The 18,618-nt window shown below is 51.0% G+C and overlaps 1 protein-coding gene across 7 annotated transcripts in view; it reads left to right on the top strand.

The window, feature by feature from the left end:
• The window catches only part of cacnb3a (calcium channel, voltage-dependent, beta 3a), a 60,803-nt gene extending 42,891 nt beyond the window's left edge, over nucleotides 1-17,912 (top strand). For 4 of the 7 annotated variants that reach the window (XM_069187249.1, XM_069187252.1, XM_069187261.1 and 1 more), the window contains 9 exons: nucleotides 620-696; nucleotides 1,089-1,108; nucleotides 3,142-3,222; nucleotides 4,864-4,922; nucleotides 5,875-5,975; nucleotides 6,890-7,041; nucleotides 7,669-7,764; nucleotides 8,986-9,156; nucleotides 11,568-12,984. In XM_069187249.1, the coding sequence (XP_069043350.1) occupies nucleotides 620-696; nucleotides 1,089-1,108; nucleotides 3,142-3,222; nucleotides 4,864-4,922; nucleotides 5,875-5,975; nucleotides 6,890-7,041; nucleotides 7,669-7,764; nucleotides 8,986-9,156; nucleotides 11,568-11,918 (1,108 nt within the window). In that variant the 3' untranslated portion in view covers nucleotides 11,919-12,984. Of the gene's footprint in view, nucleotides 1-619; nucleotides 697-1,088; nucleotides 1,109-3,141; nucleotides 3,223-4,863; nucleotides 4,923-5,874; nucleotides 5,976-6,889; nucleotides 7,042-7,668; nucleotides 7,765-8,985; nucleotides 9,157-9,673; nucleotides 9,720-11,567; nucleotides 12,985-13,233 lie in introns of those variants that run through there. The other 3 variants (XM_069187266.1, XM_069187271.1, XR_011189091.1) reach the window with 2 other exon arrangements.
• Nucleotides 17,913-18,618: the final 706 nt, after the last annotated feature.

Genomic DNA, 18,618 nt, shown 5'->3' with positions numbered 1-18,618 from the left:
CACAGGAGAACATGCAAACTCCACACAGACAGCACCCCCAGGTCTGGAATTAAACCCCTGACCTCAGCACTGCTAACCACTGTGTCACTGTGTCACCCAAGTAAAAGTCACTATTAAAGTAAATTTAGGGATGACTCCTACGTGGACCAGTGATTGCTTGATCATGACTGCCTGACGGCTGAGTCCTGCTGACATGACAGTACTGCTTCAGTATTGAAGACAAGACTGTGCCAGTAGCCAGTTGTTCCCATAATTAATGGGGATGCCAAGCACTACAGGGAACATGCAGGTTTGAGTTGCCTTGAGTGTTTTTCAGCTAGCGGGGTCCCCTGGGAACACACTGGTCTGAGTCATGTCACTCTGCACAGTCCACCTTCCCTCCCCCTTAAGCCAATTAACCCACCAGCATGTCTTTGGACTGTGGGGAGCAGCTGGAGGAAACCCACACAAATACGGGGAGATCATCCAAACTCCACACACATAGCATCCCACGTCCAGACCTGAACCCACGGCTTTGAGGCAGTAATGCGAACCACTGTCCCCCCATGCCACCTGCTTGGAAATTGTTGCAAATCCAGACTGGATTTCCTGATTCACCACTTAACTGCTTCCCCTGCAGGAAAACTGGAGGGAATTCCTCCTCCAGTCTGGGAGACATGGTGTCTGGAGGCTGGAGGTCCACGCCCCCTTCCGCAGGTGAGGAGATTCCCGGCATCTTAGAATGAACTTCAAACCCCCGAGAGCGGTGTCTGGGGAAGGGTGAGGGGGGCAGCTGTGACCCCTCTGTACCCAGACCCTGGCTGAAAAAAATGAGCCCCAAAAATGTCAAAGATTCTTTTGCAGACAAAAATCTCACCTCGGTCGCCTCGGTATTTAACTGGCGTTCTCAGTTCTCATGGTGATCTGCAGTAGCCGCCGGAGACGTGACAGATATGGGGTTAGCTTATGCCGAGCTACTGGGACTGCCGAGCGCAGCACCGCCCTGTGCATGTGGGCGGGCCGGTCGAGGTGCACAATGCGAGGGGCGGCTGTGGCGATGGCGCCCTGTACAAGGTGCTCACTGATTTGTTTCCTCTCTTTCCCAAAAGCCAAACAGAAGCAGAAACAGGTAGGCCTGCTAAACGGTCCTCTCGCACCGAGCATGAGCCAAACAGAGCGCCGACGTTCTCGGGCTGTTTAGAACGCACTGCACTGAACTGAACCGGACCTGTGCTTTTCATAGTCGCCTAGTGAGCTCAGGATCTTAGCAGAATGTGTCCTGAGTCTCCCCAGCCTTCCCTCCTGTGATCCTTGGGGGAGAGCTTGGTTTCTTACGGTTACTATGGCATGTCTTCTCTCCCCCGGCAAGTTTACTGCCATTAATGTCCAACTCTGGTTTGTATTTCTGTGCCCAGCCTGATATCTATTTTTAATTTTGCATGAATGAACTTCAGATCAAACTTGTATTATCCCTCTTTTCATACCGTAGAGGCAGAACAGTTACAGTGCTGACTCACCAACTTCTGAGAGAGACGCATGCATGTGCATTCAGAAGTGCTCATAATCCATACTGTCAGGCAGGGAGGCTGCTTCATGTCGAATAGGAGCCGAGAATCAGCCTTGTCCATGTGTAACACTACATCGCTCCACAGATGCCAGGCTAGCACAGCGATCCCAGAATCCACTGGCCTTCCGTTGTGTTTCAGAACAGGCATTTGCTCAGCACCCACTCGATCTATTTCATTTCACAAGGCACCAAAACGAGTAGTCACAGAGGTGTCTGCTTGTCTCACATTCTCATCATAATAATTCTGCTCATGAAGTCAAAAATAAGCAAGGAAGCTGTGCATTTCTCAATAACTGATTTCTTTTCTATACTAACCAGCAGCTGAGAAAATAAAATGGCTAAACTAGTATACAAGAAGCTTTAGGTGGAACTTTCGCTAAGCCCTATATTAGTCTTCGAGGTGGAAAATTAAGAGGTGTTTGCACCAAACTGTTTGACCGACACTTCAGACTTTAATGAACATCATAACCCAGGGGTATCCAATCCTGCAGGACTATTGTCTGTAGGTCTCTTTAAAGCAGCAGCACCTCAAGAGGTTGGAGAAATGGTTTAATATGTGCAGTTAAGCTACTAATAAACTGATTTTAACACAAGCCCTCCGGGACCGGGAGTGGACACCCCGCAGACACACTGACCCCCCAGGACTAGGACTGGACACCCAGCAGACACACTGACCCCCCCAGGACCAGGACTGGACACCCAGCAGACACACTGACCCCCCAGGACCAGGACTGGACACCCTGCAGACACACTGACCCCCCCAGGACCAGGACTGGACACCCTGCAGACACACTGACCCCCCCGGGACCAGGACTGGACACCCTGCAGACACACTGACCCCCCCGGGACCAGGACTGGACACCCTGCAGACACACTGACCCCCCCGGGACCAGGACTGGACACCCTGCAGACACACTGACCCCCCCAGGACCAGGACTGGACACCCTGCAGACACACTGACCCCCCCAGGACCAGGACTGGACACCCTGCAGACACACTGACCCCCCCAGGACCGGGACTGGACACCCTGCAGACACACTGACCCCCCTGGGACCGGGACTGGACACCCTGCAGACACACTGACCCCCCAGGACCAGGACTAGACACCCCTGAGTTTATCCCTATGATGAGCGCTCTGTCAGGACGTAAGGTAAAGTGATGTAAAAAAAATGTTTTCAGCTCCATCAGGCTTGAATCTGAAGCTGCTGATAGCATATGTAGCGGAGCTAGTTCGGATACGGTGACGCCATCGCCCTCACTGCGCGTAGCAGGGACCTCAGCTGCCTGGGCTGGGGGGGGTCTCCTTTAGCTCATGCGGCTGGTTCCCTGTTGCGTTACGGCGGAGACCCGGGTTCGTGCCCCAGGTGCTGTGGGACGAAACGGGTGGCGGAGGGCACGAGCCCGCGCGGAACCGCGACAATCACACAAATGCAACACTGCTTCAACAGTATATTCTCCAGGCACCAGCCACATACATATGAGATTCACTAGTAGTCTCAGATGAGTCCGATTGCGCTAGAGGACTGAGGTGTGTGCCATCAGAGGTGATGAACACAGGTGGCTCAGCTTTCAGTGTCCCCATGTTCTCCCGACAGGCGGAGCACGTGCCTCCCTATGATGTGGTCCCTTCCATGAGGCCGGTGGTCCTGGTAGGACCTTCGTTGAAAGGATACGAGGTGAGAATCCGAGAGAACAAAGACGTTAAAGACCAGCAGGTCGCTGGGGCGTCGGCATGCAGACATTACAGCACCGGCTCGGTATTACAGCACCGGCCCATTATTACAGCACCGGCTCGGTATTACTGCACCGGCCCATTATTACAGCACCGGCTCGCTGGGGCGTTGGCACACAGACACAGGCCCGGTATTACAGCACCGGCCCACTGGGTCTTCGGCACACAGACACAGGCCCAGTATTACAGCACCGGCCGTATTACAGCACCGACCCGCTGGGTCTTCGGCACGCAGATACAGGCCCAGTATTACAGCACCGACCCGCTGGGTCTTCGGCACGCAGACACAGGCCCGGTATGACAGTATATGGGGTATTTCTGCTGGTGCTCAGCAAAGAGCCCATGCCAGTGAAGGAGCACGCTCCCCAGTGCTGCGCTCAGACTGGAGCGTTTGAAAGGGGCTTCACCATCATCCTTCCAGCTCAGAGTGCTCCTCAGTGACTTTTTCACCTTGGCAAGATGTGAACAGTTCAGCTTCATCCCATCTCTCGGCCCTGTTTAATTTTCTTCCTGGGACTGGCAGAAGTGCTCTTCCAAGACATTAGCTTCTGCGGCTTAAAATATTAATGTAATGAGTTCAGAATGGGATTTGGAGATTTTCCAAAGTCTTGCGTCACGTCTTCCGACTGCCCTGGGAGACAGGAAGGAATATCCTCAATTCTCAGTTCAAAGCATGGGAGACAATCCACCGCTCTCCTGTGGCTGCATTTCAGCAATCAATATTTCAACTCTGTTCTCAACCAACCTGATCTAAAAGCTGATATAACCTGCAACTTTCCAGCTTGCTATTTGAGGTTTCCTTAAGCCTAGTTAGCTACAGCACTGCTGTCCGCAAAGTGGGAGTAATTCTCTGTGTGGCACAATGCTTAGAACAAGCAGCATATTGGTTAGCTCTGCTACCCCTCAGTGCTGGGGCACTGGGAAAGATGAATAGACAGACACTGTATTGTCCACTGCTGCTGGCCTTTGTCTTTAATTGGAGACCTGGGGTACTCTCTGTGTGGAGCTCAGATGTCCTCCTTGTGTTTGTATGGATTTCAGCTAGATGCTGCAGTTTCTTCCCACAGTCCAGAGACAAGCTGGCAGGGTCATTAGCATCTGGGAAGACTGGCCCTGGTGTGAGTGTGTCTATATGTGCCCTGTGACGGAGTGATTCCCGACCAGCTCCAGCTCCCCATGGACCCTGAACAGGATAAAGCGGATTAGAAAATGTCTGGCTGGACAATGCTAAGAAACTTGTGCAACAAAAATTAACTTGTGGACACTTATGGTTTGTTGGGAAACTGGCTGCATATTCAGATATTTGATTTTTTTTAATGCTTTTACCCACAAATATATATATATACAGTATCACAAAACAGAAATCAAAGCCTCTTTATATTATACTGGTTTTAAAACACAGGTTAACATAATGTCTCCCTCCTACATCACTTAACCCAGAACTGAAATGAAAACAATGCCGAGCAGCCAGAGCTCAGCACCAGGACAGCTGCAGTGTGTTTCCTTTTGAGAGCTCTTGCTCAGCAGCAGACCTTGCTGCGCAGGACATCGGAAATCCCCCAGTCACGCTCTCCCCTCCCTGCAGGTCACCGATATGATGCAGAAAGCCTTGTTCGACTTCCTGAAGCACAGGTTCGATGGAAGGTGAGTCACTGAGCTGTGATCCCCAGTGAGGGGGAGCTTGGGGGTGGTTCAGTGTGTCTTCAGGATTCCTTTCCTGCCTAGACCCTTAATGACTTAAATGAACAGGTCATTCACGTTTGGCCTGATTTAAAGCCATGTCTAGGTCTTTAATTTTAAGATTTCCATACAGCCACCAGGATAATGGATGCAGATAAGGATTAGCAAGGGACACCAGTCGCGGTGGCACAGTTGCACAGCGGTTAGCAATCACTGCTTCACAGCACTGAGGCCCTGGGTTCACTTCCTGACTTGGGCTGCCATATGTGTGGAGTCTGCATGTTCTCTCTGTGTTAGTGTGGGTTTCCTCCCACAGTCCAGAGACATACTGGTAGGTCAATTGGCTTTTGGGAAAATTGTGCCCTTAATTAGACATCTAGGGGATGGTTCTTAAGAAAATACTTAGGTTCCTTGTGTAGTTGAATACTCAGTTCAGAACAAAATCCAGAGACACCATGTCCTCCAGGAACAGGACACGAGAGCCCTGAGTTACGATTTAAAACGAAAACAAACCGTAACAAAACCTCACGACAAATTGGATCACTGGATCTCAGTACTGTAGGAAGACAGATGCATTGACACTCAGAAACTGCAGACCCGGCTGACATGAGATAAAGGCAGCAGAGACATTGATGGAGGCGCAGGGAACACTGGGAACACTCTAACGATAACAAAATAAATGAGCTGCTTTCTAGAAACATCTGAAAAGATCCCCTTTAATACTGCAATGATCTCCCATGCTGGCAGCTCCTTCTCATTGAGTCTAGTTATACAGCTCAGGAACTGCCTGGATTCAAGGTTCAGTGTAGTTTCCCAGCTACAGTACTGTAGATTGCTGTGTCCAGTTTGCTTTTACACTCTTGGTCACAGAAACCAAATGCCCACTCACCCACCTTTCCAACTTATGACCCTGCAGGATATCCATCACACGGGTGACGGCTGACCTGTCCTTGGCCAAGAGGTCCGTCCTGAACAAGAGAGCCATCATGGAGAGATCGAATACCCGCTCCAGCCTGGGTGAGTGACGGAGGAGACCGAGTACAGGGCTGCTGACTAAGTACACAGCGCCCACTGCTGGGTTAGGGGACTATCTGCGTGGAGTTTGCATGTTCTCCTCATGTTTATGTGGTGCTCTGGTTAACTCCCACAGTCCAAAAAGGTACTGGTAGGTCAATTCGCTTCTGGAAAAACTGGTATGAGTTCGTCCGTGTCTGTGTTTATGTGTGTCCTGAGATGGACTGGTGTCCCGTCCAGAGTGTATCCTGCTTTGCACTTATTGCTAACTGGGATAGGCTCCAGCTCCCCCCATGACCCTCTACTGGATAAAGCGAGTTGTACACCCTGTGTTGGAAAGGTTTTTTTTCCTGTTGCTCCAGGTTATTTGCGCTTTCCAGACACATGTAGATTAGAGTACTGCAATTAACTGCAATTCTGCACTGCGTGTCTAGGACAGTACCTGACTTTCCATAACCCTTTGAAGGATTAGTGGCTTTCTGATGGTTGAATTTTCTAATGTTCCCACCCATTCCATCTGAATGAGATCCCCTGACATCCCAGGTCATTCCTTTTCCCAAAGCCACAAAATGATCTGGGAAAAAGGATGCACAACAGTTCACTCACACGGTGCCGGTATAGTGCATCATTTGTGTTGGAGCACAAGTGTCCTAATGCAGGTGATGATTTAATGAGACCCCTAGAACTTGCTGGACTGGTCCCTGGTCCCTAGAGCAGACAGCTGAAATGAATATTTCACCTTCAGCATACTATTATTTCAATGAATAAATTGAACTAATTATTTGGGCCAGAACTCGAATTACTCATCTTTCAGGTCTCAGTTGGCTGCTTGTTGAACAGCTCCTGCTAGACCCTTGTCCCCTCGTGGACTGGAGTCTCTGTATGTGACTGTTTCTGCTGTCCTGTGCCCGGCGCAGCGGAGGTGCAGAGCGAGATCGAGCGGATATTCGAGCTGGCCAAGACGCTGCAGCTGGTGGTCCTGGATGCAGACACTATTAACCACCCTGCGCAGCTGGCCAAGACCTCACTGGCGCCCATCATCGTCTATGTCAAGGTCTCGTCTCCGAAGGTAGGTGGCCGGTCAGCAACACGCTCACTCTCTGTCTGTCACTCTGCAGTTCAACTTGGTCCCATTCATCCCTCCTTCCAATACAATCTCCTCCCTTTCTTTCCCCTTTCCTCTCCTCCTCTCCCTATGATTCCTACTTTTTCTTTTTCTTTCCAGCTCATCCTGTCCTACTGCTCATTCTCTCTCCCCCCTGTCACTTCTCTCACGTCTCTCGCTTTCGAAGGCCTTTACTAGCTTGAACAGTGAGCTACGGCGCAGCCAAAGCAACAACGACTGGTGAACACAGACATATATTCGGGACTATATGACATTGTAGTATTATTTGAGAGGCTCAGTGCCTGTTCCTTAGGCTGTGACAGGAGATCACACCCTGGGCTGCCGTCCTACTGAGTTTCCTTCCCGCAGTAGGATTGGAAGTAGCTCTGATTCAGAAGGAAGTGGGAATGTGCCATCTTTTTAGGGCATGGGGGCATTCCAGTGCATGCTGTGTTTGTGTCCCAGTGGGGTCTCTCCTCTTCCCCCCTCTCAAAGTCAAAATCAAGGGAGTAACAAGTAGCAAACAGCTGCTTTCCTGACACGCTGCCGAACGCTGGAGCTCGACGGTGCTCTCTTCCTGCCTCTCGCCAGGTCCTGCAGAGGCTGGTCAAGTCTCGCGGGAAGTCGCAGAGCAAGCACCTCAACGTGCAGTTGATGGCAGCGGACAAGCTGGCTCAGTGCCCCCCGGTGAGTACCCGCCCCTGGCCAGACCCACAGCACCACACACCCATCCGGGACACCACAGGTGGGCAGCGGACACAGAGTACCTTCACCTGGGCTGTGCACAACTAGGGGGTCCTTGTAATAAAGAAAACATTCACGATGACATTCACGAGCAGGATGGTGCCGCAGTGGTGAGCATTGCTAATTCTGTTCAATTCTGGCCCTGGGGTGCTTTCTGTGTGGAGTTTGTGTGTTGTCCCTGTTTGTGCGGCTTTCCTCCAGGGTCTTTGGTTTTTCCCCACAGTCCAAAGACATGCTGGTGGGTTAAATGACTTCTGGGAAAACTCGCCCTGGTGTGAGAGTGTGTGTCTGTGTGTGTCCCGTGATGGACTGGCGTCCTGTCCAGGGTGTACCCTGCCTTGCTTGCTGGGATAGGCTCCAGCTCCCCTGTGACCCTGAATTGGAAGAAGTGAGCAAATGAATGGATAGATGGATGACATTCACACCTTATAGCAAAAGAACACAAGAAGGGTCAGCAGAAGAGAGGAGGCCAGTTGATAGTTCAGTAGTGAAGTGAATCTAAGCTTTTGTCCACACATTTATTAGAAGTGCCCAGAAATGTTCCTGCACCTCAACAACTTAGCTAGGGATCCTATTCTAGCCACCCTCTCCTCTTCGAATAAAGATGAGTTCCCTGATCTCTGTCCTAAATGAATTGAGATCTATTTCCTCACACTAAAGTCTGCTTGAGATCAGGGGTTGATCAGGGGTTCCGCGAATGGCCGACCGCTGTCTGGGTTCTGTCAGGCCCCGGTGAAATCCTCACTCCCGCGACTTCCTGCTTACCTGCAGGCTGGCGGTGCTGTCCGGGAGGAGCGTCCGGCACCGCAGGGCCGCTAGCATGTCAAACAGCGTTCGGATACAAGGTGCCTACCTGCACATCCTCGCTGTCGTCGCGGTGATGCTTGGGCAACAGGACGCAGTGGGCAAAACTGCATGGCTCCAGGGTTAAGAGTACAGCATCAGTACACCAGGGTTAGGATGCCCATCCCTGAGTCTCAGGCTCTCCTGAGCACATGCAGAGGGGTCCTGCACCTGTGGCTCCAGTGCAATAGACCTTCCAACTTTTACTCTTCAATATCTGTCTTTAGCCGTGACCAAGCCCAATTACAGGGCAGTTCATCCTGTCCAGCTCATACGGTGTGGGCCTATCTCCTACTCGCCCCCTACCTCCTGTCCCACCAGGAAATGTTTGATGTGATCCTGGATGAGAACCAGCTGGAAGACGCCTGTGAGCACCTGGCTGAGTACCTGGAGGTCTACTGGCGTGCCACACACATGCCGGGCTCTGCCCCCATGAACCCCCTGCTGGAGCAAAACCTGATGACCCCACCCTCCGCCATCTCTAGCCTCCAGGTACGACCGCGTGCGCCGAGACTGACGCTGACAGCTACAGAGAGCCCACAGCAGCAGACATGACCGGATCCAGAGAAGGGGTTTTCATTGACTAATCGTGCATCTGGAGGTCCTACGCACGTTACACCCAAGTGTAGCCCTTCTATTCGCTAGCATTCAGCCAGCTGTTTCTTTAAGGAAGCCAGTGTCTGCTTCAACAAAAAGTCCGGGCAGCTCATTCCAGACTCCCGCAGCTCTTAGTGCAAAGAAGTGCCAACTGTTGCAAGTCTGAAATGCGTGTTCACCCCTCAGTACTCTAGTTTGTTATGAAATGGAAAACAAAGCTCATATTAGGAGCACTTATTCACTGTTGCTGGTGATAGTTAATCCTGTTTGGTGGCTAATGTCATTGTATACTCTTTCTCCCTGTATTGTCATGGCTGTACAGCGCCCTCTCCTGTTGAGTTCTTGTTACTGTCTTTTGAACTGGTTTTCAATGCTCTGACTCCTGACTCATTGCTGCCTCAAATCTTTGCAGTTCTCTGAGACACAGGAATTAATCGAATAATCATTTATGTAATGGGGTGAGTATGCAGACTAATTCATGGGCTCCCCCACTACCCCAACCCACCCCAACACCACCCACCTCACCCCCTTTCCAAAACAACTTCACTCGTAACATACCCTTCTTCCTTTACCGCGCCCCAAAAAAGCAACATTCTGTGCAAGGAGAACACTTCCACTGGTCCGCACCCACTCCTGTAAAGAGCTGCACCCCATATCTGTCTCCCAGCTGTACCTCCTTTTCTCCACCTGTCCTTATTGATCAGGGGTCTCCAGGGGTTCAAGGGGACCTCAAGAGCTCTAATACAGTGAGTCTTATAAGTCATCCGAAATAGATAGATAATACTTCATTAATCCCGTAGGGAAATTGATGATGATGAAATTGATGAAATCAACTTCATGGACAATTTTCTGGCAAAGGCTGTAGAAACACGTTATTTTCGATTAGGCATAATAATTTATTAATTAACTCCGTCAGATTTTAGTTTCCAGTTAAATTATCAAATGACCTGTTTATAATTAATCACAGTTACTTATTATTTGGGGTTTTTAGAAGTTGGTTATTTCAACACCAGGTGGGCTGGGGCTCCCCAGGAACAGGGCTGGAGACCCCTGGATGGACTGCACTGGGGCTCCCCAGGACCAGGGCTGGAGACCCCTGTTGTAGACAGTGGGTGGGGTGTGAATGTGCTGATTTGTTTAGATTCACAAAGCACAGCATAACATAGTAATAGCTAGTTCATTAAGTGAGACTCTCATTCAGACTTTGGCAACTGCAACAGAAAGCAACATGCTTAAACACAGTCAGGTTTGATTTTAGCACATAGTGTGGGGCCTGACAAATACGCTCTAAAAAAGGATACTGGCTAACTGGCTAAAATATTAGGAATCTCATCAGTCTAATCAACGGACCTTCCCAGCAGGGGGCAGTGTGTTTGTGTGTGTGTGGGGTTGGGCTGGAGGAGCAGGAGACAGACTCCCATCACCTTCCCTGGCCAGAACAATCCCCTGACCTCACCCCTGTTGGAAACCATTGGAACCAGTGGACCTGTCCAGTTCAGTCCCCACACACTACCACCCTCCTCACGACCCCAGCTGAAGGTGAACTTTCCAGGAGAGAGGAATGGGATCGGCTGTGGAGATCTGTAAGCCTTGTGCTGTTCGCAGAGGCCCGACACACTGTTCCCTGCGGGGTTCCCAATATTTTGGCCTAAACTTGACCTAAGCTCTGTGATGGGAAAAAAACTTTAAACTATCCAGAAAAGTTCATGCTTTGTGAATACTGTAACAGATCACAAGCGCACCTGCAAAAATGATGCTTGGCCATCTGCTTTAAAAGAAGCACTCTGTTCCAAGATGATCCCAATGATTCCATAGACAGAATGGCTTTTGCTTCCCAAAACCAGAGGTATATGTACAGTATGGCTCAACCTGTAAAGGTGCTCACTGAACTCTGAGATCTGTGATCATGGGTTCGAGCCTGGCCATGTTACTAGCAAACTGTGACCCGGATTCCTCCAAATGAGGTGCACTACAGGCTGAGGAGAGGTTGAGACTCATCAGCCAGGACCCTCTCGGCTCTCGGTGACCCCTGCTCGTCCCGGACGCTGGCAGTACTGTCGGCAAGGGACGCGCCTCTCCTCCAATCAGTGAGCTGATCCTCCAGCAGGGGGGCGGTGCTCCCTGTGACATGTGACTCAGAAGTGGGCGGGGTCAGTCTGCCTGCGCTTCCTCTTCCTCCCCTGGGTGAGGTCACAGGGAGCGTACTGCAGCTGTGAGCGGAGACATGAAAAAACACACGACAGGCGCTTCAGGTGGGAAGAGCACAAATATGACTTCTCGAGGGAAAACGACTCTCTCTCTCTCAGGGCCGGCAGCTGCTGGCGGGGGGAGACCGTGGGGAAGACCTGGAGGGGGCGCACTCCTCTGTGGAGCTGGACAGCCTGATGCATTCCGACGAGGCCAGCGACACGGCGTCCCGGGGCCCGGCCTGGGGCGGGGGGGGCCTGCGACCGCCGGAGCAGCAGGAGTACAGCCGGGGCCACGACCGCGCCTACCAGGACCTCTGCAAGCCACACCGCAGCAACGGCGCCGGCCTGCACAGCGCCAACGGGCACGAGTCTCAGGACCGCCTGCTGCTGCAGCGCGACGCCGACCAGAGCCACAACGGGGGCCACAGCCGCCAGCGCCCCAGGCCCTGGCCCCGCGACAGCTACTGAGGCCCAGGGAGGGGAGGTCGAGGGGCGGGAGGGGGTACCCCCGCCAGGGCAGGGCCTGCAGCCCCGCTCCAGGAGTGCCACAGTCCCGTAAGGAAAATCCAGGTTTCACTGTCCCCATTGTTGACCACCTGCCGAGGAAGCGGGGAAAGCTGGGAATGTCAGTAATCCGGGACAGGAGAGGCGTGCACAGCGGCCTGGAAGCCTCGCTCCGATTCGGTGAAGCCGTGCCAGGCTCGGCCGGGATGAGCTGTGGCCCCTCGGGAGCAGGGCTGCACCCCCTCCCCCTGGGAATGAGGCAGGAGTACGGAATCGTGGGTCTTCCATTCCTTTCCGATGCGCTCCACGGCCCTGCCTGATCTTTAGCGGAGCGCTGACCGACCGGTCAGTTCACCTCTTCTCCACGGCCACCAGCTGCAGACCACTTACACATCCCCAGGCGCCAGAGCTGGGCAACAGCTCCCTACAGCCTCAGGTTACCCCATTCTCAACTACAGTGCCCCCCCTTTTTAAGACGAGAAGCCCCCTCCCAGGTGTTTGTAGAATCATACAGTATTGACTCACGGAGGCAACCATACAAGCCACAGCTTATGCACAGATATGTGGGCAATCAGAGGTGAGCTTCATCATTTTTAAAGTTCAGGTTTTTGCACATAAAATAATACAACAGCCCCTCAAAGGGATCCAACTTGCTCAGCTATCCAAAGCATGTAAGCACTTCATTTGAAATCTTCTTCACCTTTTAAAACGCATTCAGACCTGCATGTAAAGTACAGGGCATTCATAAACCAACCTTCGCCTCCTCCCCTTCTTTTCTCAAAGGCTGAAGAGAAGCCCACCTCTCACCCCCTGTAACCATATGAAGCGATCTGAGGCAGCTTTCGTTTTTTAGAATTAATGCACACAGAATGAACAAGTTCCTCCATCCTGATTGCTCCAGGAAACTGATCAGCAGGTGTCCAAGTCAGCTTGAACAGCAGTTACCGTAACTTTTAACATTAGGATGGGTGTTCTGCTCCGGTATCTTGTGGACAGAAGAGACACAGACATTACTATAGCATAAAGGATGGCTCGGCCCAGCCGACGCCTGCCTTTAGTTCAGAAAGGGTGAGTTTAGTTTTGCACATATGCCTGCTAACTCCTGCACTTGTTTAAAAAGCAGGAATACGTTTTTCCTTTCTTTCTTATAGATTGTGAGCCTGTTTCAACAGCATTTTTTCCCTCTTATGAATGACACCATGCATAGCTGAGCTACTCAAGCAAAAAAAATCTTTCCAGTTCTGCGGCACCAATCTTAGTTTTTTCACTCTTTTCAAAGGCAGCCAGCATCACCTGCCCCAGCCTCCATCAGTGGCCAGCAGCAGCAATTAGAATCCCAAGGCAGAGCACTTTGATCCAAGATGAGAACGAGCTGCTTCTTCTTCAGACACTGCCTGTGGACAGTGAAAGTGTCAGCAGATAAGCGTGACGTGAGATTCATTTTGAATACAGATTTTCTTCTGTGGGCTCAATAGGTTGAGAACCCCACAAGTATTAAAGCCTGGAATGGATTGACATGCTGTGCAATGGGAGTCTAATTCTTTTGTAGCAACTTTTGTAGTAACTAATTCTGCTTGTCGTTTTAATTGTAATCAAGGTTAATGCTCTGTTTACGAGCAGCCAGGACAAGATTATTGAAAATGTTATTAATAATTGTACACCATTATTGATTTGATCAGCTGCAGTCCTGCAGTTGTTTAAGATTGATGGTGCTCATGTATTAATATGGAAATGGTCTTAAAGCAGAGGTCTCAAACCCTGGTCCTGCAGAGTCCCAGTCTGGTCTGGTCACCACAGGGTTTCCCAGCCCTGGTCCTGCAGAGCCCCAGTCTGGTCATCACAGGGGTCCCCAGCCCTAGTCTGGGAGTGCCCCAGTCTGGTCAGTACAGGGATCCCCAGCCCTGGTCTGGGGGAGCCCCAGTCCAGTCATCACAGGGGTCCCCAGCCCTAGTCTGGGAGTGCCCCAGTCCGGTCATCACAGAGGTATCCAGCCCTGGTCTGGGGGAGCCCCAGTCCGGTCATCACAGGGGTCCCCAGCCCTAGTCTGGGGGAGCCCCAGTACGGCCAGCCCAGGGTCTCCAAACCAGGTCTTCGAGAGCCAGGAACACATAAGGACAGTCACTCCGGATAAGCAGAAGTTCAGACTGTTTTTAAGTGCAGAATCTGAGATAGTTTGATCTTGCTGGCCTTAAACCCCAGAACCTGGTGTCTTTTAGCATTGCATGTATGTATTAGAAATAATATTTAATTAGAACAATTTTAGTATAAGTTTGCACATTTAAGTTAGAAGAACAAATCAATGAGTAAGGAAATTTCCTATGTTTTCTTTCCCGTCCATAATTCATGAATCTGAGGAACTTGTACATATGAAATAGCCCAGTTTATTTTTGCTTGCATATTTGTTATTTTGATCTACATGATACTCTGGCTTGTTTTAAAAGCAAAGCAGCCATTCCTACAAAGGAATGATTCTGTTGTAAGGTTTTACAGAAAATGATCTACACCAGAGAAGGGCTGCTAGTGTTTTTGAAGAGTTGAAGCTGTAAAATGTTCTATGTTGTCGGTTGTATATCCAGGTTAGTCAACATGCAGAGCTTCCAGTCCTCCACACAGCTCCTTAATTATTTGGGAATCAGCAGAATCAGAGGGTGGCATGGTGATTTCAGTGGTTAGCACTTAATTCCTGGGGTGCTGTCTGTGTGGAGTCGGTATGTTCTCCCCATGTTTGTGTGTGTTTTCTCCAGGTGCTCCACGGTCCAAAGACAAGCTGGTATGTTACTTAGCTTCTGGGAAAATTGGCTTTTGTGCGAGTGCGAGTCTGTGTCTATGCCTGTGTGTGCCCTGTGATGGACTGGTGTCCTATCCCGGGTGTACCCCGCCTTGCACACATTGCTTGCTGGGATAGGCTCCAGCTTCCTTGCAACCTTGTAATGGATGAAGCGGTTAGATATGGGTGGATGGATTAGCAGGATCAACAGGGCAAGGTGCAGATTCTATCCATGTACTGGAGTGGAGTGGAAGGACTACAGTTTGAGCAGCCCTGGTTTTACACCATTTTCCTGTATTTTACACGTTTAACGGCTATGAAAGGGCCAGTTTCACAAAGCTCCACTAGGTGGCAGCAGGCTTAATCCAGGTCAAGTAACATATAAGCTCCTTGCACAAAAAACACTACAGGGGGCGCCCCTTACTACCAGGGCACTGTAACCCTGCTCCTGAGCTGCCACAGTCCAGAATTGCTATAGATGGACTTTAATAAGATCAAGGACACTTACAATGAGTAAGCATGTTAACTGCTTTTAATTAACTGACCGATTGATCCTGTTAAGTCATTTGCAGCTCAGCTGGAATAAGAACTGAGGCGTTCCAGGACCAGGGGCTGCAGACTCTCAGGGCACCCCAGCTGGGTCTGCTGTCGCCTTCAGCAGTGCACCACCACCCAGCCTCGTGTGCACAGCTGCTGCCGTTCCTACAAAGGTGCAGAGCTCCTGCTTGAACTGTTTAGTGACAGAAGGAGAAAGTCATTTCTGAAGCCACCTAGCGGAGCGCTTTCTGAAACACATGGCGTCTTGCGGTGTGGAGGTTAGCCGTTCGGGCGTCAGCGCTGCCGTGGCTTTTAGGAACGTGAGGCTCCTGAGTGACACATCCATCGCACGAGCTCAGGCCAAGTTCCCCTGGACTCCTGTAGTCTCATATTCCCGTGTTTAATAGACAAACGCAGCCCTGCCCCACCCCGCTACACCACTGCCATGTTGAATCGTGATCACAGCTCACCAGGACACCGTCTGCACGCGGGCCTCAGTTCGGATCAGGGACCAGAGCCAGGGTCTCCTTCTAGAAGCAGGGCTGCCCAGCCCTGGGCCTCAGAGTCTGAAATCCAGCAGTTCCTCTGTCTCTCTTCGACCCTTCCACAGAAGAGAGGAATGAGCCGGGCCAGTTCCTGTTCAGAGAGAGCTGTTCAAACCCGGGTCCCGCGGGGGCCCCAGTCCGGTCAGCCCTGCAGGTCCCCTGTTCTTGGAGACTGGGGGGCACCCGCGAGTTACTGAGCGGTCAGGCAAGCCAGCTGTTCAACTGAGACAGCTCTGGCCCCTGAGGGCCGGAGAGGGTCTCTGAATGACTTATTCGAACTAATCAGCTGTTCATTGGATCACAAAGGAATGGCTCCGTGTTTTTGGAGCCCCTGGCTGTAGTGCGGCCCTGCAGAGACAGCCAGCGGGCTGGGCTCCAGAGCGCAGGGACAGAGCGAGGAGCCCGCTCCTCGGATGACCCAGAAGTTTGGCTCACACTCGTTTAACTGTGTTAGCTCCTCGTGGGGCTTTGACACCGCAGCGTTTCCCGAGCCGGGCGACTTTAAGACCCGCAAGGCGGTTCCGGCGAGTCAGGCTCGCCTGAGCACCCGAGGGCTGGCTCCTCCCGAGAGCAGGGGCTCATTCGGACCCAGGACACGCCGCCGCCACCGCGCAGATCACAAGCCCGCTGGGGGGGGGGTTTACCCCCACGTACAGTCACCCAGAGACCCCCAGCATGTCCCGCGTCCGCGCGGAACCCCGTCTCTGAGCCCGTTAGGTCTGAGGTCCACCGCTGGTCGCGTTGCCGGGCTGGAGCGGAATCACGCCTCCCGTTTTCCTCGGCCTTGAGGGCGAAGTTTGCCCCCTGCCGAAAGTGAAGCAGAGGACAGCTGTCCAGCCCGACACACGTTCAGCCCATGTTTTGTCATTACAGGGTCAATGTCAGGGATTGCTTTTAAAACAACAGAACGGGGGGGGGTGTGTCTTGTCCGTAGTTTAAAGAGGGCCAGAGTCTGCCTGATCAGCCCAAGCCAGAGCTCATCCCCCCAGGAACGCCACTACCGGAGCCATCCCACGGTCTCCAAGCTGCAGGCGCGCACGCAGACGCGTGCGTGCGCGGCGCGGCCCCGGCGGGGGCGGACGCGCGTCCCCCCTCCGCTACTGAGCTGCACCTTCTCACTCTCGGCTCGAGCAGCGTCCGTTTGCAAACCCGTCTCATCCCGCGTCCAGTGTTTTTGAAGAACTCACAGCATGAACTGAAATTTCCTCCCTATGCAAGTGTTGCATGATAACTGATTGTTGATACGGTTCAGATATACTTTAGTAACGAATTCTGAAAATTAAGATTATTATATTACGGAGTTTGTATTCTTACCCTGTTTTTATACACAATACGCAGAGCGTACAAAACTGCATTTTCAAAGGTAAATCTCTTAAACTATTGTTTAATGCACCTGCCAAATGATGGGGGGGCTCTTTCGTGTAAAACCGGAAATGGAACGGCAGATGCGAGTAAGCATTCCAGCCCATGAAACTCCCTGTCCCACAGCGAGACTCGAGTCGACCCGGATCGCTTTGTTAACAGAGTCGAGTGTTGAGTTAATTGGTCTAATTGGTCTAATTGGTCTTCGTAAAGCCGCCATTGTTTTCAAGACTTGAACCCAACTGGGGAGTTCGGTGCTTTGACCAAAAAGTGCAAAATCTTCAGTTCTGTCCCGGATCTTCCGCGATCCACTTCCGTCTCCCAGTGGACCAATATTTCAAGAGCGAAAAACAGCCCGGGTGATGTTTTAATCTCCTCTGAAGCACAATTTTTAATATTCCAGTTGCTTTAATGCGTCTCATTTTTAATCGAACGATACTAGCATTCTGTATGCAATACAAAGCCTAAAAGTAAAAGAAAACAAACTTAGAAGACAGAGAATTTCTCTCATTAGTGTAGGTATAAGAAAGGAATTGCACTATTTTCTTTTTCTGATGTCTGCTTTGTAATGCAATAATGCACTAAATGTACCCACTGAGCACGCCAGATGTGCTAGCGTGACTAGTGCCACGCCCCCTTCCTTCTGTATTTTCGAAAAATATATATATATCCTGCCTGATGCTGTATAGAATGCCTTTCTATTTAAATAGAAATTAAAATATCAATAAAAACATAACATTTTATGTACATTTTATTATTGAAGCCTTATTCTTGATTTCGTTGTGAAAGTCTTAGGCGCCAGGACCAACAGCTGCTCTGCCGGACTGCTGCGATGCCCCGGAGCTCTGCGGCTGCTCTGTCGTCTACACCAGCAAGAGCCTTGCTTTTATTTTTATACAAATGTCAAACCGTGCATCATCTCTCGCTCCTGCACAGGGCAAGAGTTCAACTTTTGGACTTTGTCAGATTCTGAATTCTGGAAAACTGGGATGTTTTCCAGGAGCAAAGGTCAGCCACAATCGTAAAATACTCTTTAGGAATTAGCCTTTTCAACACTGAGAGAAGGAGCTTAGAGTAAATACACTTACCTGTATGAATACAGTACTCACCCGCACAAACCCAGTACACATCTATATTAACATAGTACACACCCATATTCATACAGTAGTCATGCTTATGAATACAGCACTTGCCAAAACCAATACGACACTCGCCCATATTAATCTAGTACTCATCAGTTCCAATACGGAGAACAAGGCCAGGGACAGAGGGTGTTGTGGAGCTATGCGTCTCATTTTCACAATTCCTTGCATTTACATTACTGAGTGCTTCACTCATAGGAGGGCCCCACTGCCTCTCCCCGCCGAAGAGCAGCCCCACTGCACAGCAGCTCAGGGCAGGAGAGACGCACTGCTGCCCCAGGGGGTGAAGGGGGAGCTGGAGGGGGGACAGA

The sequence above is a fragment of the Lepisosteus oculatus genome, chromosome 1, assembly GCF_040954835.1.
Source record: "Lepisosteus oculatus isolate fLepOcu1 chromosome 1, fLepOcu1.hap2, whole genome shotgun sequence".
NCBI classification, from domain to species: Eukaryota; Metazoa; Chordata; class Actinopteri; order Semionotiformes; family Lepisosteidae; genus Lepisosteus; species Lepisosteus oculatus.
This window is presented reverse-complemented; position numbering and strand designations above follow the sequence as displayed.